This window comes from Diadema antillarum, unplaced genomic scaffold (genome assembly GCF_040938485.1).
Source record: "Diadema antillarum isolate AM-2024a unplaced genomic scaffold, OU_Dant_1.0 seq00000651_RagTag, whole genome shotgun sequence".
Classification (NCBI taxonomy): domain Eukaryota; kingdom Metazoa; phylum Echinodermata; class Echinoidea; order Diadematoida; family Diadematidae; genus Diadema; species Diadema antillarum.
In genome coordinates, this window is record NW_027271564.1 from 690,325 (window position 1) to 710,753 (window position 20,429).

Consider the following 20,429-nt stretch of genomic DNA (forward strand, 5'->3'; position numbering starts at 1 on the left):
TCAGTTGTCACACTCTGGAAGGGTTCACGATTAACCAAATCAAGAAAAATCTTGATCTAGACAGAAAGAGATCTTTTTATGAACCAAATTTTGCAAGTCATAATACGGCAACGACTAAACAACATCTGCACTTATTCAAATTGAAATTGCTTTTCATTTTTAAGTTGAAATTTAGGGGCAAAGCCACCACTTACGAATCACCAAGTCCTATCGCTCAACAGTGTACAACACACATCTGCAGCCGGAACATGCTTCACGTTTGACTCGCAGTTGGGTTACTACTACGAAATGAAGATTAATTTTCACATCCACCGGTATGGGCTATAAGTTTACGAGAAAGGTCGGTATAAAAGAAGAAAATTGCCGATCTGGAATACTTGGTTACAATGAGGAGTGAACTGTAGGTACCGAACTATGTCAACTAATCTTAATTAGTATTGCAGAAAAGTAAACAAACGACTTCGATCAAGATCATTACCTGACATAGCTCCGCCCAAAAGTCACGTGAATTGGCCAAATCTGAACACCGATCTCGAGCACGTAGCACGCGCGAAATCTAATTAATATTCCAATCATTTTGAACCAAACTGGTGTCAGTTTAACTCGGAAATTTACGCTTTTGGGGAAATTTTACCGTGAAAAAGACGAATTTCGGCAGTTGGAACGCTGTTGTGTACACAGGTAAGGTATCATTTCTGTAAAAAGATTGTGTTTTGAAAAGTGTCCGGCAACCCTACTATCATGTCGCTGTGATCATCAGGGAGCAAGAACCGGTGCGTGTATACGGTACTATAATTTACCTGTTATTACCTACAATGTACATACTACATGATATGAAGGTAGAAGTTAGAACCTCTATTAACAGTGTAGACTAGTACAGGGTGGTCCACAACTTGAAATTTTAGCATGTTGCAAGCTCAGAATCTGAGAATATTGCAGAAATTGAATATGCGCGGAGCGCACACGATGAGTACGTAGTACGCAATATTTTGCTGCTTATCTCTCTTTGTGCTGCTTACATTCAATGTTCTCTCTCATGTTTTGCACACAAATATCTAAAGTACCTGGTAGTTTGATGTTTCTTACGTTATGCACATGTTTTGCACATTTTTGAATACTTTTACTTTGAGCTTGTTGCAAATTCTTAAGGATGTTGCATAGCATGTTGCTGGCTTTTTAGGATGTTGCACAAGAATTTTAGCATGTTGCAGCGACATGCTAAAACCCCTCATGGACCACCCTGCTAGTAGTAGTACAAGCTTGCATACATAAGTTTAGTGTGCAGTTTGGCCCTTGGGTTCTTGAGGAATACAGGTATCATCATTGCATCAGTTTAAGGGAAATCTGTGCATCCTATGCTATAGCTTAGTACAACAAGGCTCAGGAGAAAGGCCAGCCAGTCAAGGTCGGGGAACACCAGACATGGAGGAGAACAAGCCACTTCCCCTGGAGCAGAGGATGATCACGGTCAGCAGAAGAGATGGGTCCAAGATGTCCAGACCAGCCTTGGTAAGAACAACCAACCGGATGGCACGGTGCTTTTTGTTTTATGTGGTTTCAACACGAATCATATTAGATATACTGCATGATTTGCACCCTTACCCTTTTGAGATACCAGTGCTATGATACCACCATGATTTGCACGAATGGGAAGACGTGACATACAATTTGTACAGTGTGTGAGTCGATGCTAACGGTTGTGTTGTTACCATGGTACCACACAACATCTTTGAATTTGAGATATTGAAGCAAAATATCCTATGAGTATGATACAGTAGGAAAGTCCCTATCCCCAAGTGCATAATCTCCCCCCCCCCCCCCCCACCACCACCACTTCATAAAAGCCAGTAAAGAAGTCCTTTTTGGGGAGACCTCCTTTCTCTCTCTCTCTCTCTCTCTCTCTCTCTTTCTTCTGACATGCAGTATCCCTTGTTGGTCTGTTCTAAACAATGACTCTTAAACATCAACAAATCTATGGCCTTCATAATTCTTCTTTGAGTAGATTTAAGAACATAAACTCTTCAGGGGAACTTTCATAGCTCCCTGTAGAAATCTCACTTGGTAAATATGCCAGCAGGATCTCCACCCCTTCCTTGCCAAGAAATGAATAAACAAATTTATGAAAAGTAAGATATTGGTCTGCTTTATTCAACTCTTCAACTATAACTTTTTGCTTGTTTGTTTGCTTTACAATACTTGAGCTTGCTGGTAATATCCAACAAACTTTAGATATGTAGTTCTATGGTAGTTTCCATCAGTGCAATATTTTCCAGATTGCCAGATTATATGCATCGTGTAGGCCCGAAGTTCATCTGAAAGGTCATTTATTACCATACTAGTGGCCATATAGTACAAATCACAGTTCCTGCACCAGCCTTACACTGATGATTTCATAAATAATCAAATCTCTCAATGTTGGTACAGTGGCGTTCCATTACAGTGATGCCCTTTAGACGGTCAGTTTTCTTTCACTAAGATCTTGAAATTTTGTTAAAGCCAGCTGAACAAATGAAGTAAGTAAAGATGTAGATTATAATTTTACATTGTATGCTACCGTTTGCTTTCCTGTGTTGGTTAGAGTGAGTACTGGGTGGAGCAGGTGAATTTTGTGAAGTACACCCCACCCCCAGACCAGTCAGATGAGGTGGGGCTGGAGGAGTGGGCCGAGAGGTTAAGGTTCATGGAGGAAGATCTCCAGTGGCTGCTCAAGTTACCACATCATCGGTTTTGGAGCCAGGTAAGCTGTGAATGCCAGTGTCTTTCTTACCTAGCCTTGTCTTACCAACCTATTTCTATTCCTTTAGCTTCTGACAACAAAGTGTGTTTAAATCAAGAGTAATGATTTGATTTATCATCTCATAATGACATAATGATACTATCTGCTCAAAGGAAATTATTCCTATTTGAATGTGTTTGCACATACCTAACATTCACAAGCACTCAAAGATGTGCACAATGAAAGTACACCATGTTTTGGATGCTAAATTCCGATAAACTTCACATGTATTTCTAAGAATGCAAGTGCTGTTATAAAGTTGTACATTTATAACAAAAATGTTCAACCAGGAGGGTCCAAACCTGTCATATCCTACTTTTCGGGCAGGGACACTACCACCAGGCTATCCCTGGTAGTTGGCAGTGACACGATGAACTTGAAATGAATACAGTACCAAACAGTAGTTGACAGGTTCGAATCCCTTTGGTCCCCTTTTTCTGACATGTTTGTTAAAAATGTAGATCAACAGCTGTGATTTTACAAATGTGACCGTGCACCTCAAAACGAACATAAGGTCGCACACACTGATTTTGCGTGAGGACTGAAAATAAGTGAAATGGGTCAACCTAGCCAAACTTGACTTTTTCACATTTTCTGAAAGAGCGGGTCTTCTTATACGTTATGCTCAAATTTGGTATCATAAAATGGGCAGGAAAGTGTGTTTTTTTAGCAGTTTATCTCGAACATTTTTGGTAGAATAATGTAATTAGGTGTGTCTTCGGAATCCCTTTTTCATTTCTGAAAAACCTTGTCCACACTCTTCACTTTCAACTCTAATAACTTTTGAAAGGATAGAGCTACTGCTTTGAAAGTTTGCATTTATTATGGACAGAATGTGTTAATGAGGCGTGCTTAATTTCAGTTTAATCTGATAATCCCTTCATTGTTGTTATCCTGGTGGTTTACTTCCTGTTTTTAGTCCCATTCATCGCACAGCCAACACGGTTTGGTAAAGATAAAGCGCTTGAATAGACACTGTACTTCAGAGCCTCTTTTCTGAGTTCACGCTTTTCCTGAGTTTGTGTTTTCTTTCCAATATTTAGATAGGTTTGGAGAGTCCATTTGATTTGAGTTATACATCATTTTAAAGCTTAAAGTCTGCTCTTTCAGAATATAGTCTTAACTAAAAATTCATGTCTGGCGACTTTTTGTTTGTTTGGAGGTGCAGGGTCACAAATACATTTGTGCAAAGGGTGGCACTTGATAAAAGTATTTGTCATAGCACATCTTCATTCCTTCTGCATTAATAATTTCTTTCTTTCATTCAAACTTCATATCTGGTATGTTTTCACAGTTCCCTTTGCTATCCCAGTTATTGTCCTGAAAGGTTATGAAATGAGATGCAGGAGCACACTTCTGCACGATATTACTTGCTTGCCACAATTTGAGATGCTGTGTCACATTGGTTCATCAAAAGAGAGTGCATTGGCTAATGTGCACTTCTCCTCCTTTCTATCAAATCCATGCCGCAGGTCGTGTATGATGTGACCCTCCGTCAGAGTTTGGCGTCTTACCTTCAGAATGCCCCAAGGTATTCACACAATCCCATGCCCTATCTCTCTTGGGAGACTCATTTTTGTCCTAGGAAAACCGTCATGCATTTACTAATTTAAAAAAAAAAATTCAGCTGTAACACAACTGTTGAATTGCAAATTTGTGAATGATCTTATATGTATTTGAAATCGTCATGTAGATTCTGTTGTCAGTTTTGGTTTATACAATTCCTTTATAAGCCAGACAAGGACCTGGGGAGACTTTTCTCCGTATAATTATTTATCTTGTTTATTTTTGTAGTGTTAGTCTTTGTTCTGAATGCTGCAATTTTTTACTTCACCTCTTTGTAATTCTTGTTTGTTTGTTTTTTGTTCTGTATGTGACCAGGTCATTCTGTTAGCAGTACTTAGCTGTTTAGTGAATGAAGGAATGAAGGGAAGTAAGGAAGAAATATACATGAAGAAATAAATAAATTGGAAAATAAGCATTGGAATAGCTGAATGAATCATTCTTATCTTTATCGATTTGTTTTCTTTCCTATCAAATATCTCATAGAAAGATATGTATTCAAACAGATGCACAAAATATAAACAATGAATTGTTACCTCTCATAAAACTCATGCACTGTGCAATAAAATTATTGCCATATGACCAGGATACGTCTCTCACCCCCATCAGGTCACATGATCCGAGCAAAGCCATACCACCTGACCCGGCTGGCAAGCATCGATTGGTCCACCGGCTGATCTTCATGACATTCCTGAGGATGTCCACCTACAAGGAGACCAAGGTATGGTAGCTTCAAAGAGGCCACAACATCTGATCTTCACTTTTATAGTCTTCTCTAATATTTATCCTTCTTTCTGTTTCCACTGTTATGTTATATAGATGACCAGTAATGAATGCTTTGACGCATTTTATATCCATGAGTTTTTTGTTGTTTTTTTTTTTTAATTGAGATTGGCACTTTACTTTTTAACTTCAATAGCTTTACTTTTTTATATGTGACCCTGCACCTCAAAACAAACAAAAAGTCGCCAGACATGAATTTTTAGTTAAGACCATATTCTGAAAGAGCAGACTTTAAGCTTTAAAATGATGTATAACTCAAATCAAATGGACTCTCCTAACCTATCTAAATATTGGAAAGAAAGCACAAACTCAGGAGAAATGTGAACTGAGAAAAGAGGCTCTGAAGTACACTGTCTATTCAAGCGCTTAATCTTTACCAAACCGTGCTGGATGTGCGATGAATGGGACAAAAAACAGGAAGTAAACCACCAGAGTAACAACAATGAAGGGATTATCAAATTTAACTGAAATTGAGCATGCCTCATTAACACATTCTGTCCATAATTAATGCCAACTTTCAAAGTAGTAGCACTATCCTTTCAAAAGTTATTAGAGTTGAAAGTGAAGAGTGTGGACAAGGTTTTTCAGAAATGAAAAAAGGATTCTAAAGACACACCTAACACACTATTCTACCAAAAATGTTCGAGATAAACTGCTTAAAAAACACACTTTCCTGCCCGTTTTATGATACCAAATTTTAGCATAATGTAAAAGAAGACGAGTTCTTTCAGAAAATATGAAAAAGTCAAGTTCGGCTAGGTTGACCAATTTTTCTTATGATCAGTCCTCACGCAAAATCAGTGTGTGCGACTTAATGTTCGTTTTGAGGTGCACGGTCACATATAGCCTACTAACAACTGCACACCGAAGATAAACGTTTCTCTCCTTTCCATCTTTGCCTCAACTAGGACAACTTTATCACGCCAAAATGTTTTGGCAGTCTCATCTACGACAACTTTCTCTTTGACATCGCCAAGATGATGGACCTTTGTGTCCTCTATGGCGGAGGAAATGGCGCCCTCTTGACCAAGATGCTGGACAACGTGTTCACCCAGCAGCCCCAGTACCAGAATGATCTCACCTCTGTGGTTAATACCACCTTGACTGTGAGTTCATTCATTCATTCATTCATTCATTCATTCATTCATTCATTCATTCATTCATTCATTCATTCGTTCATTTATTCATTCATTCATTCTTTCATTCATCCATTCATTCTTTCATTCATTCATTCATTCACCCATTTGTTCATTCATTTATTCACCCAAGTATCCATTCATTCATCCATTCATTCTTTCATTCATTCATTCATTCATTTATTCATCCATTTATTCATTAATTGATTCATCCATTTGTTCATTAATTGATTCATCCAAGTACTCATCCATTCATTCATTCATTTGATCATTCATTAATTCGTTCATTCATTTATTTATCCTCCATTCAATCATTCGTTCATTTGTTCATTCTCTCTTTCTTCCTTTCATTCATTTCTTTTCATCTCATGAAACACACATTGTAGAGATATGACAACAATGTGAATAATGTGACAATTTGACAGATTAAGCAAAGTTATGAAGGGAAGGATTAACAAAAAGCAATGTTGGTGGCCTAATTTTCACTGACCCCAGAAAAGATAATTTGTTATACACATACAACTGTATATGTGACCGTGCACCTCAAAACGAACATAAAGTCGCACACACTGATTTTGCGTGAGGACTGAAAATAAGTGAAATGGGTCAACCTAGCCGAACTTGACTTTTTCATATTTTCTGAAAGAGCCGGTCTTCTTTTACATTATGCTAAAATTTGGTGTCATAAAACGGGCAGGAAAGTGTGTTTTTTTAGCAGTTTATCTCGAACATTTTTGGTAATAGGTGTGTCTGTAGAATCCCTTTTTCATGTCTGAAAAACCTTGTCCACACTCTTCACTTTCAACTCTAATAACTTTTGAAAAGATAGTGCTACTGCTTTGAAAGTTGGCATTAATTATGGGCAGAATGTGTTTATGAGGCATGCTTAATTTCAGTTTAATCTGATAATCTCTTCATTGTTGTTACTCTGGTGGTTTACTTCCTGTTTTTTGTCCCATTCATCGCACAGACAGCACGGTTTGGTAAAGATTAAGCGCTTGAATAGACACTGTACTTGAGAGCCTCTTTTCTCAGTTCACACTTTTCCTGAGTTTGTACTTTCTTTCCAATATTTAGATAGGTTAGGAGAGTCCATTTAATTTGAGTTGTACATCATTTTAAAGCTTAAAGTCTGCTCTTTCAGAATATGATCTTAACTAAAAATTCATGTCTGGCGACTTTTTGTTTGTTTTGAGGTGCAGTGTCACATATCAAGCAGATGCTGTCAAATCAAATGTATCTGCTCACACATTAACCAGCCTTTCATTCAAAGAATTGTTAAGAACCATTTGACGAAATTCTCTACAAAGTTGCGTATGCCTAGTGTTTTCCACTTGTGTTATTGGTACATTGTGTGTTTGTGTATGCATGTATTATGCAATTTTCTTGTTAGGGATATCTTTTCTGAAAGTACAGAAATTGCTTGTTTTGTGTAAGAAGGTACGAGGCAGAGTTATGTTAACAGCACTTTAAGTTATATTATGCAGAGTAGCAGTCATGTCTTTTCTGTGTGCTTTTCTATTTTACAGCTCTTTGACAAAGTCCAGGAGAAGTGTGGTTCCACTGGTAGGGGGCATGACTCCGCCCAACTCTTAGCTCCAGGCAGCAGGTGAGATGAGCCCTTTACTTCCAAGCCTTTTGTCAAGGCCCCATCGCTGTATGATGGCTACAACGAATGAGCAAAGCGAGCCCAGCTGAGCGCTCCAGTGCGGGGGCCTTTTGAGACTTGCTTCACACATTATTATTCATGTCCACATTAGCTCTACTGAATAGTCACATTTCATGGATTCCAGTCGACCAATGGAATGGCATGCTCCCCACATTCTCTGTCTTGGTATTGTCCAGCCTGTTTGCATGCATCACTGACCACCAGTGGAGGTCAGTGGCATGCATTCGCAGTATGCAAATTGGGTTTGGGCAGACTGACAGGCAGATTGGTTGATTTTTGCTACCCAAATCGGGTAACAAAAATCGGCAATTCAAGGGCTGAAATAAGGATGCGAGTCAGATCTAAAAAAGGCCCTCGCGCTCTTGCGTTCGGCCGGACCCACATCATTCGCCCCCCATTTGCTCACCACCATACGGCAAGAGGTCCTTTGCGAAAGGCTATTTACTTCCCTGACTTCCCTCCACTTTTGTTTGTCTAGAGTGATTTACTAAATATACAAACAGGTTTCTCAAAGTTAAGCCTCTGTAATGTAAATTGCAATTCTCTCTCGGTGTTGATCTTAGACAACCAATCAGCAACCACGATCTGTATGACATGGTCATGTACGTCGCAGACATCGCACAGACCCTGCTCGCCTTCTTCCAAGTTTACCCAGCTGCCTGTCGAGTGTTTTACCACGATGGAATCGTTGGCAAGTAAGTTGACTTTTGGCAAAAGGTGATAGCCAAATGTGCTATTAGGGTGAGGTATGACGACACTCAGGATTATGAAATTATAAATGTAAAGCAGAAATCCATTATAAATTTACTTACTGAGGTTAATCCAAAAAGGTATTATCACATGCTTCACCTTTCAAGAATGACACCTCCAAAATGTTTAAACACTTGATGTAGTGTCATTAACTTGTAAAGAATATCTGTGTGACTCTGTAAAATCTTTACCTCATCTGCAAGCATGAAATTTTGTATTCAACAACATACTCGATTTCAGCACTTTATTCATATACGCGCATAGAACATCAGTGACTGAGTTGAAAAAATACATACAGCATTTCCAAAGAAAAATATTGCTTTGGAGTAGTTTTCTTGATGTCATTGAAAGATTTGAAGAAAAGGTGTAGCCAACCAGTACCATTACTTCATTTTAGCATTGCGTTGACCAACTGTGTCCTGGTTGTAATAATGATGATCTCTCTGTCTCCCTCTCTCTTTCTCTCTCTCCCTCTCCCACCATCCCCCCCCCCCCTCCCCTCTCTTTCTGTATGCTTGCTGTAAGGATTGCATCTTTCTACGAAACCACGCTTCAGGAGCTACTCACGTGGACACGAGAGAGGAAGTGGGAAGTGGAAACGTAAGATCTCAATCATTGTAGTAGTAATACTTGTCAGACGTTTTTTGAGGTGTCATTTATCTGTGAATTTCTGACAGATGTTGGCTCAGCAAATACTTTACACCTAAATAAGCTTACACGCCATTCAGAATGTATTTTATAGTGTACTTAACACAGACATGCACAAAGCAGGCTTCAATGTGCATAATTTTCCTTCCCTTTCGTATATAGACTGGTCTATTTGCCCCCTCCCCCCAGATCTCGGCTGTCAGTCGCATCATTACAAATCTGCACACAAGGTGCCCATTATGTGACTCCAAGAATAAAGCACAAATTTTTTTCCCAAAACGTAGTTGTTTTCTCTTAAAAATGTTGATCATGCTTGTTTATGAATACTGTAATTTGTTTTTGGTTCTTTAAAAAAAAAAAAAACGAAAAAAAATTCCATTGACCTTGTTGACCTCTTATCCCCCCTCCCCTTCCCACAGCTCCCCACCTCCACCCACATAAAAAATATTCCTTAGTCCCTGTGTAATACTGAATGTACTGCTTTGAACATGAAAAAAAAAACCAACCAACCAAACAAACAAACAAACTAATAAACAAATAAACAAACCAATGAATAGCTTTGACACTTGTCATGCTGTTATATGCCAGAGCATTCAAACTGCACTGCATGTTGTTTTTTTAATCATTTTGTGACATCTGTCAACAGTGTGAAAGCAACCCTGGAGAGACATCTTTTGATGGCTCGAGCAGGACTCGTTCACACGTGTGTGCTCATCATCTCAACGTGCTGTGTTCAGCCAATCCTCAACAACAGGTGTGTAGTATTTTTGTCTTCAGAAGGTAGACATATCATTCTGAATGTTGCTATATGTCCCCCTTTCACTTTGAGTGAACAAAGTTACTGCAGTTCTGGTAGTACTATGCATAATGCACACTAAACCATCTGTTCAAATTACCCAATTGTTCGCATGCCGTCGTATTTGAGTGTTGCATGGGAAGTGGACAGGGTTTGAAATACTGAAACAGTGGCCTTTTGAGGTACTAATAGTATTCTCATGAAGAGAATCACTGCACCTCAAGTGGAGTGTGCTTGCATGTTTCAATGAAAATGCTATGATGTGTGTGTTGAATATCATGGACATGTGAACTGCTGCATGCATGATGGGCATTCATTTTGAATGGGAGCTTCTAGAAGTTGGTCAGAAATCAATTGAGTTTGATGAAAAGAAAGACAAAAAAAATGTCTTTGGCACAGACTTGTCATATTCATTCAAGGTTGCAAGATGCGCCCTGTGAACTTCAACAGCAGGGCATTACGAGTGTATTAGAGATATATATGGACACATGTTGAATTACAGAATTCTCCCCTTTCACAATCTGTGCTCCTTCAACGTCCAAACTGTTAGAGGTCTACACATGTACTTTCCCACTTCTCGGTTGACAACAGAAAAGTTACTGTAAAACGAGGAATATTCATGTGCATTTTCATATCACAAATTTTGTGAGAGCGAAGATATGCGAAATTAAAATGCATGCAAGAGCTGTTGTCTACACTGTATGCATTTTATGCCAGTGGCATAAATTTCGTAAAATTTCATGCTGCGAAAAAAGTAAATGGTTCCAAGGTGAATTTGCAAAAATGTTATGCTGCGAAAACATCTTTTATTACAGTACCCTGTCCTTGTACTAAAAGATAGTAACATAAAAACACTACTCCTGGAGTTTACCATATGTCAACATCTGTTTCCAAGATGGCAAATGCAGTAAGTGAGTTTTGCAGAATGAAAGTCGACCAAATGAAAAAAATTTTAACAATCCCACACATGATAACTCACAAACTACATTTCTGGATTTGGCTAGTTAAGCTAGCAACACCTAGCACATGCCTGTGTTGTAGTATTGTTAACCTGCCTACCAGAAAGAGACCCACTGTTCAAATGGACTGTCGCTTTCAAGCGAATGAGGGCGTAGGAATTGTGAAATGTGAGAATTTAGGAAACATAATTCAGAAAATCTGTTAACCTCTGAGCCTTCTCTTCCTTTTGCAGTGGGAGCTTAGAGGTCAGCCACCACGTTGAGACGTACCTGGAGCTCTTGTCGTCTCTCCTCACCGAAAAGATCTTCCTGGCGGCGCTTTGTGATCATTCCTCCCTCCGGGATGACATCGACATGGTCCTCCAAACCTCCCATCAGATGTATCCTTTCTCCTGTAGCCTTCTTTCATTTCCATGAGAAGGGGGCAGGGGGATGGCTTTACTTAGACCTCCTTGACCCTTACTCTACTTTAGTTTGCCCACTGGCACCCAAGCTGAAATACTCTCTAGAATTCTCCGTATATAACTTATGCATATGTAATCATAATTATTTTATGCATTATTTACACTCGGAACCCCTCCCCACCCCCGAAAAATGAAATGAAATATAGATATACATATAAAGAAAACATATCTTATTTTGCTTAGATGTAGACATAAATCTCTGAAATTAAACATGTTTGTGAATACCAAAAATGAATAATGAAAAGAGAAGAAAATTTTAAACTGAAATTGAAGTGATCTCCTTGCTTATATTCAAACTTACTTTATAAGTTTGAACATCAAATATTTTAGAAATGTTGTTAATGTACATGTAATCATCGACTAGTACGACTATTGTATGTTTCTTGAGGAAAATAAAAATGAATCGTGAAATATAATATTTAGTGTAGGCTCGCTCTCACTGAATTCAGGATCTCAGATCATGTAGGCAATGTACTATGTAAAGGTACAAAATGAAATCATTGCGTGTAACTTGTATGGATTTACTGTTTTTAATTCTGATGACCGTTTCACGTTTGATTCTGGACGCGTCATCAGCTTGTTTAATTTGGTCATGATGAAGTTAGTCCAAGATTGGACGTAAAACTGTCCTCTAAATTTAGAACAGTACGTCCAGATGCGATGCTTGTAGTTTGTACCTTTGTACGGATGGAGCATAACTTTTATAGAATTGGTTGATATGTAGGCAATATGAATGAGACCCAAGAGTTTGATGTGAAGTTGTGAGACAACTTAGTGCTATTTAGTTAAACCCTTTCTCTGTGCATTTCTTGAATGTTTCTGTGAGCAGAAAATAAAAGTGCAATCCTTGACGAGTTCTGTGTTCCAGAGATGACACCAGGATTAAGTTCATCCTGAGTGGTGTGAACGAAGCCATGGAGCTCTATGGACGGAAGAAGGCCAAGCCCCTGGTGGTTCCAGGCCCTGGTCCCAAACCAGCGGACCGAGCCTCATCGTCTTCACAGAGTCTAGATGTTGTGGTCCCAGCCCCCACGGACTACCAGACAGATGTCTATCTAGAAGACCAGGTTGGTTCTTCACTGAACCCTACAAACAATTTACCTCATGATAGTGATGATATTAACCCGTTGAGGATGGACTGATTTTGCTACAACACGCATTTCCCATCGACACTTGCCCGAGTACACTCGGGACTCGTCCTCAATGGGTTAACTTTCTCAGTGTTAGCGCGTCAGTTCCTGTGGAAGTTTACTACAGAAATTGAATATCAACTTGTCTTTGTTAGCATTGGCATTTCTACACTTCTATCATGTTTTATCTTATGCACCAAGGAAGATTAGAGAAGGTGCGACATTAGAGGCATTTTGCAAGCGAAGTGAAGAAGGGGTTATCACGGAAGTGACATCACAGTTGCATTATTTTTACAATAAAGCATTCTTCAATCATTGTGGACTCCCACATGGTATAGACTAAAGCCAATGCATGCCCTTGAATTAGTAGTAGTCAATTGCTATATTACGTGATGTTTTTTATAATATAGGATTACCATACCGTACTCTCTTGTTTACTTGTCTATTCTCACTTTGCACTAACCTGCTCACCCTGATGCCTGTTGGCCAGTCAGCCTTGTCAGTTGAAAGTCTCTTCATCAGCGTTCTCCATTCTGTTCTATCAAGGGCCATGGTCTTGACTTTGTTGAAGTCTCTTTTTATGCCTCCGCCACGAAGTGGTGCCGGAGGCATTATGTTTTCGGGTTGTCCGTCCGTCCTTCCGTCCGTCCGTCCATCCTTCCGTCCATAATGAATTTTGTGGACAGCGTAATTAAAAAACCTTCTGAGGTATCCTAATGAAACTTGGCATGTATGTGTGTTAGGGGGTGAAGTTGTGCCTATCAACTTTTGGGTGCACATGCTGAAGGTCAAAGGTCAAAAGGTCAAGGTCAAATGTGTAAAATGTCACTATTTCCACCATATCTATGCAATGCCTGAAGATATTTTCTTAAAACTTAGTGTATACATGTATTACCTAATTAAGATTCTCTGGTGAAAGTTTGGGGTCATGAGGTCAAAGGTTAAAGGTCAAAAGATCAAGTAACAATATTAAAACTTTACTTTTTTCCCCATAACTTGGAAATTGTTCAAGGTATTTTCATGGAACATACAAGTACTGACTGGCAGTGATTATATAGAGAATTTAGGGTTCATAGGGTCAAAGGTCAGGGGTCAAAGATCAAGGGCAACACTTAAACATTTTACTATTTCTCTCATATCTATGCAATGCCAGCAGGATTATTATTTTTTTTTTTACACTTGGTGTATGCATATATAACCTAATAGAGATTCTCTGGAAACATTTTTTTCTTTTTCTTTTTTTTTTTTACCTCAATGTACTTTTAAATACAGAAATTGCACTTTTTCTCCATACCTTGAAAATTACTCAATGCATAAACTTATCAATGGGCATAAGTCAAGATAAAGTCCTTACATCCCCAAATGCATGCTCTCCTATTCATCCAATTAAACTTGGGTCAAGGAAGGTAAACATTCAACACATTTGTGACAAACTTGTCATTTTAATATTTTGCCGATTTTGTGAAAATGTAATCACACATTGTCCACATGTACTATAGACCTATAGGAGAATTGCATGCCTTATGGCGGAGGCATAACAGTCGCCTTAGCGACATTTCTAGTTCCCTTTTGGTTTCCTCCACGATGATTTTGTCCTCCTACCATTTTTTGGAGCGGCCGATTGGTCCTTCTTCTTGGGTTTCCAACAACTTCTCTATGCTTACATCATTTCATTTTTACCTCCACCAAGGAAGGAGGAGGTTCAGCAGTGATCATCGGCGTTGGTTTGTCTGTTTGCAAAATAACTCAAAAAGTTGTGTACGGACTAAAATGAAACTTGCATAAAATGTCGTTATTGACACAAGGAAGATCTCATTTCATTTTGGTGTTGATCCGGGAATCTTTTGATTTTGGGGGGATTTTTGAAGGATTTTTCATCTTTTGGCATATAAGGTCAAGTAACTTGGGATTCAAGATGTGCGTACCAGGGGTTTACATACGCGCACTTAAGCGCGTGCCCTGCTCAGGCAAAGGTGCAGTACAGTGAACAGTAAACAAAATACTTCTGTTTTGGGAAATTGCATGCGTGTAAGGGTGTAAATGAATTGCTGGCTTGGCGGAGGTCTGTGCTCTCAGAGTGCTTTTCTACTAGTTTACCAGTCTGTTGCCTTTGTGCCACATTATTTTGTCATGTGAGAAAAGCCTGGCTCTGCAGCTGTAGGCCTACTCTGTCCTCTAGCATCATATCACCGTGTGTCTCATGAATGCATTTCTTTCTCTCCCTTTTCATGATTTCTTATCGCTGTTGTGATTGTCTGTTGTTCTTCAGCTTGCATCAGCCTCAGCCTCGGCCTCTGCCCCTGTGAAGACTGGTGTTGAACTTGACTCCCTGATATCCGGTGTGAAGGATCTGCTGCCAGACCTTGGAGAAGGGTTCATTGAGGTGAGCTCACCAGTCTGCTTTGCAAGGGCAGAAAAGGGTGTGAAGTCGGAGGGAAAGGAGGAATTGTATACTTGTATATTACAAAGTTATGTTAGTTTTGTGAAAGTCCATCAATATTTCTTTGAAAATCACTTGTGTGATATTTCTTGTACAGATGACTCCCATTAAAACAAAGTCCAGGAACTAGCCTTTTCCTTTGCAATAATGACATTTCCTGACTAGGGAAGGGAAGTTTGCACCATACTTAGGACCTGAATTTTCACTTTGTAGTAACAAACTTTTGTTAAAAACTTGTTAGTTGTAATGGAAGCACCCTGCACCATGTTTTATTGCTGGCAAATTCTGTGAATGTAGCAATGTATTTATGATATTCATGATGCTGTTAGGTGTCTATCAAGTCTCGCTTTCACGAGCACTTTGCTGAGTTTTCTCTTTTGAAATCAGACCGAGAAGAAGAACTTGTGTTGTTTGTCTTGAATTGATGTAGAGCTTCATAACTTGGCAGTGATGGTGTTTAGATAGCAAGGGAGCAGCACTTGCCAAATTGTCAACCAAAAGCATGATTTTTTTTAAGATGAATTTTTTTGTGTGTACGAATCAGTGGAAGGAATGTGAATTGATGATGACATCATCTCATCTAATTTGCATATGAACATGTGACTGCTGTCGCTTTCACTGTTTAGTGCAAACATCTACCTGATAAAACATGCAAATCTTTTAAACTTTAAACATTCTGCCAGATTGATTTCATTTCATTTGGCCATGGAGTCAGTCACATTTCAAATGTTTGTGATCTGTGACCTGAGGAATGGCTTATTATAGATTCAGGTACATGTTTCAGGCTAAACTTCTGTTAAAAATGTAGAAATGTCATGTCTTGATATGATATCACTTTTCATGGTCATCGTCCCGCAGGCATGTCTGGAGGAGTATAACTATGACAGCGCCCGTGTGATCAATGACATCTTGGAGGACAAACTGCTTGAATCACTTCGTTCCCTGGACAGGACAATGGCAAGGTAGGAAAGGTCCAATATGTGACCGTGCACCTCAAAACGAACATAAAGTCGCACACACTGATTTTGCGTGAGGACTAAAAATAAGTGAAATGGGTCAACCTAGCCGACCTTGACTTTTTCATATTTTCTGAAAGAGCGGGTTTTCTTTTACATTATGCTAAAATTTGGTATCATAAAACGGGCAGGAAAGTGTGTTTTTTTAGCAGTTTATCTCGAACATTTTTGGTAGAATAGTGTGATTAGGTGTGTCTTTAGAATCCCTTTTTCATTTCTGAAAAACCTTGTCCACACTCTTCACTTTCAACTCTAATAACTTTTAAAAGGATAGTGCTACTGCTTTGAAAGTTGGCATTAGTTATGGACAAAATGTGTTAATGAGGCATGCTTAATTTCAGTTTAATCTAAAAATCCCTTCATTGTTGTTACTCTGGTGGTTTACTTCCTGTTTTTTGTCCCATTCATCGCACAGCCAGCACGGTTTGGTAAAGATTAAGCGCTTGAATAGACACTGTACTTCAGAGCCTCTTTTCTCGGTTCACACTTTTCCTGAGTTTGTGCTTTCTTTCCAATATTTAGATGGGTTAGGAGAGTCCATTTGGTTTGAGTTATACATCATTTTAAAGCTTAAAGTCTGCTCTTTCAGAATGTGGTCTTAGCTAAAAATTCATGTCTGGCGACTTTTTGTTTGTTTTGAGGTGCAGGGTCACATATGGACAAGATTTGTGATGATGGAGGTTTTGATGATATGAGGAGATGATTCAGAGCGGACAAAAAATGAATAAGCACTTGCATGCCTTATATGTTTTATGAAATCCTTAAATGCAGCTTTGTTCGTAGAAAAGTCTCTGTTTCTGTATGTGTTTTATCCTCATGGTTTCCTGAAGCTTTGAACAGAGTGCCCAGGGTAGCACCCTGGTAAGCAATGTATTCATATGAGATGCATGAGACTGAGAACCTTGATAGTTTTATTTTTGTTTTGGTTATGTGTTCCATCCCTCGGGCTTGATGCCGTCTTCAACTTCTCTTCGTGGAGCTGTTGCTAATGATATGGAATGGAGTGTCTCACTTTAAAGATAGTGTAATATCCCTTTTATGCTTTGCAAATTTCACCTGAGATTTACCGGGAACTTGCAGGTGGCGCTGTGGCATGAAAGGCATTTGGGGGTAAACTCCCAGTTAAAATGCTTGGGGACTTTTCAGAAGTCTTACCCTTTAACTATCCCTGGTAAACTGTCCCCATGAAATCTCATGTGACACAGTAGCACGAAAGGCATCGCAGGTAAACTCTCTCATGAAAGGCGAAGGTCAGTATACCAACAGTGACTTTCGGGCCGTTGCGTGTATGCACCGTAATATGTTCCTGCACTGTAAAAGAGGGGACAAGGGAAATTCAAACAGAAGCTCACTCACTAGTATGAAAGAAATTTTGGGAGTGTTCCCCTGTAATTCCCTATAAATACCATGAAAGGGGTTGAAGAGGGGTCTCTCGCTAATAGTTCCTGATGCCAAAAAATGACTATGCAGATATTCCAAAGGCCATTCATCATTGTGTTCCAGGACCAAGCCCAAGGCGGCCCCCCCAGAGGACCTGATCTCCCAACGAGCCAACATCTTTGACAACGACGAGTTTGACGTCTTCAGTAGGGACAAGGTGGACGTCACACGGATACACAAGGGGAAGAAGTAAGATCTGCTAGCAAAAATGCTTGGGAATAACTGTAAAAGTTGAAAGTTTTGGGAGAGTTTAAATTTTTGTGCACTTTGCATAACAAGAAACTAGCATGAACATAAACACTTTTTTGACTTACTATGTGTAATATTATAAGTGTACATCTTTGATTTCGAGGTCAGTATATGATGGCATATAACAGCTGTGGTATAGTAGTTTTTCTTCATGTTCACTTGTCTTGTAGTGTGAGCGAATTTGCTGTCTTGATGCATGCAATTTTTAATTTGAGCTTCTACAAATTTTGAGGAGCGTCTTCCACTGGCTCCCTACTGATAGTTTTGATGTCACAGTCAACTCGATCATACAACGGTGTTGACAGTTCAGCAGTGCATTTTATTCTTTCATGGGCTCCTGCCATCTTCACACCGATGTGTGAATTTGTCAAGTTCATGTCTGTTGTTTACCAGCTGTGATTTTAACTCGTTGAGGACGAGTCCCGACTATACTCGGGCAGGCGTCTTTGGGAAATGCATGTTGTAGCAAAATCAAACCGTCCTCAATGGGTTAAAAAGAATCTTTTTTAGAGCCTTACCATCCAGTGGGATAAAATTTTGCTTTTCGTAATTTCTTCGCAGGAAGGAAGAGAAGGAGAAGGCCATCCTGGATGACAAATCCCTCATCAATCAGCTGAAGAAATCCTACGAGCAGTACTACGAGGTCAGCTACGAGTACGAGGACGAGTACGACGACACGTACGACACAGTCAACGTCGGGGCGGACGATGCTGATTCGGCCGATGAGCTGACCACTAGGAGGTACGTGGTCAAGTTTTGATTTTTTTTACATTTCATTTTCAATGATCTGGACTGAAAGTCTAGAGATGGTTTGATAAATGTTGGAGATCATTCTTACATTTTCCACTGTGTTCCTGTCACACAGACCGTTCACCATGCCCAGAGTTCTCGCCGCATCCCAGCAAAAGTTTTCATCGGAGGACGAAGCGGTTGATAATGAGGATGAAGAAGACGATGATGGTGCTACAAAGGTGAGATTCGTTTGACAGACCTGTACATGTACCCTCTCACTGTAGACAATCCCTGTGACCAGTGAATTCTTCTAGGGTGCCTTTGCCTTTATATTCATCAACAGTTCCCTCCTCTTTCGGTTGATAAAATGCTGTAAAATGGATAATTTGTTTAATATGGGTTTTTTTTTGTGTGTGTGTTATTTTGTTTATGTGGTTTTTTGTTTTTTGGGGGGTTTTTTGAACATAATTTAGGGTCTTAGACAATGTTCTTGTAATTTGTTTTCGTGATCATGAAATCCACAAGTGAAAAATCCATGTAAAAATGTTCAAGCCCAGCAATATTACAAGTTTATAGTGATGTAGATTTGCTCAAAAGATTCTCCGAAATATTGACTCAGTGGTCGTAGGTTGTAGTCCCACAATATGTTAACATTTTGATACGTAGGTTATCAAATCACTCTGGAATAATTTTGTTAATATTTTAGTAACAGTTAATTGATTTTGTCCATTTCTGTTTCTTTTCTTTTCCTTTGCCTTGTGAGAGCAATCAGAGTAATTTATGTCAGTTTTTATAAATATTTTATCACAATGCGTGTGCACATACGTTAAACATACATTCTTTTTCACCCCATTCCTGTAACATCTTGATGTTGGTCAACTGTCCATGTGTCTTCTTGCTTTGATTGCAGGATGGCAGCTCAACTTTTGGTCAAGCGAGGACAGGCTCCATCAGGGACGAGTTCATCCCCCCACCGAGAGGGGCACCCTCCAGAGGGGGTAGGGGGCGGGCGGGCAGCCATAGCGGAAGGGGAAGAGGAGGTGGAAGTGGGGGTGGTGGTGGTGGTGGTAATCGAGGGAAGAAAGGAGGAGGAGGAAGGGGAGGAGGAGGAGGAAGAGGAGGAGGAGGAGGAGGAGGCGGATCCGGTCCAGGGAGGACGGAGCAGGAGACTAGGAGCAGACAGAGGAATGAGAGACACAAGGGTCAAAGGGCCAACCACAACAGACGAGTCCTGGCCGACAAGAAACGGGCCAAGGGGATGGGCCCCCTACCAAGTTGACACCCCCAAGGAGGGACAAGCTACCCTAGTATACCTGTTGCCATGGAAACCAAACATCATCTCGAACTTAAGAATGGGTCAGATGACAAGAACTGTCCCCTTTTAAAACTTTGTTATTTTCTTTGGGTTTAAGGTCGCTCTTGTGCCACTTTGATTAAGAGTAAATCAGCTTGAAATGCACTTTGTCATGACGTAAGATTTCTTGGGTGTAGATACTGGAGACGAAAGGATGATACTGATCCCAAAGCTATCACTCCTAGCTTTGTTCAGAACTCTTTTCAAAGAGAGATGCACAGCAGCTACGAAATCCATATGTCTGACAACTCTTATCTTGAAATCAATACCGTAAAAGCTATTATTTTTGCAAGGGTTTAATTGTCACGAATTTCGTGAATCACTAATGGACAGCAAATTCACCAAAAGATATCATGGTCTTGGTGTCAAATGACATAAAATGAAATGATAAATTGCAAAAACAACATTGCTAGAAAATGTCTTACCTCGTCATTCATGCAGATATCTGTATGCGAAAAGTTACAGCTTTTGCAGTAAAGGTTTTGATCTACATTGAAGTCAATCCTTTCATGTGTTTCTCATGT

The 20,429-nt window shown here is 39.6% G+C and overlaps 1 protein-coding gene across 1 annotated transcript; it reads left to right on the plus strand.

Moving 5' to 3' along the window:
* The first annotated feature begins 1,422 nt into the window (after nucleotides 1–1,422).
* On the plus strand, nucleotides 1,423–19,830 carry LOC139736516 (activating signal cointegrator 1 complex subunit 2-like). Its single transcript, XM_071647265.1, has 17 exons — nucleotides 1,423–1,509; nucleotides 2,579–2,737; nucleotides 4,249–4,307; nucleotides 4,949–5,060; nucleotides 6,031–6,228; nucleotides 7,788–7,867; nucleotides 8,491–8,622; nucleotides 9,203–9,277; nucleotides 9,972–10,079; nucleotides 11,314–11,460; nucleotides 12,413–12,615; nucleotides 14,954–15,057; nucleotides 15,973–16,076; nucleotides 17,634–17,759; nucleotides 18,381–18,560; nucleotides 18,685–18,790; nucleotides 19,666–19,830. The coding sequence occupies exons 1-17, from the start codon at nucleotides 1,423–1,425 to the stop codon at nucleotides 19,828–19,830; spliced, it is 2,145 nt and encodes a 714-aa protein (XP_071503366.1).
* Nucleotides 19,831–20,429: the final 599 nt, after the last annotated feature.

Bases quoted from the DNA above. Each gene is read 5' to 3' on its own strand.
- LOC139736516 (XM_071647265.1), top strand. From the start codon at position 1,423: ATGGAGGAGAACAAGCCACTTCCCCTGGAGCAGAGGATGATCACGGTC. The intron at 7,868-8,490 runs GTGAGATGAGCC...TGTTGATCTTAG, and splicing joins CTCTTAGCTCCAGGCAGCAG to ACAACCAATCAGCAACCACG. The intron at 18,791-19,665 runs GTGAGATTCGTT...GGAGGAGGAGGA, and splicing joins ACGATGATGGTGCTACAAAG to AGAGGAGGAGGAGGAGGAGG.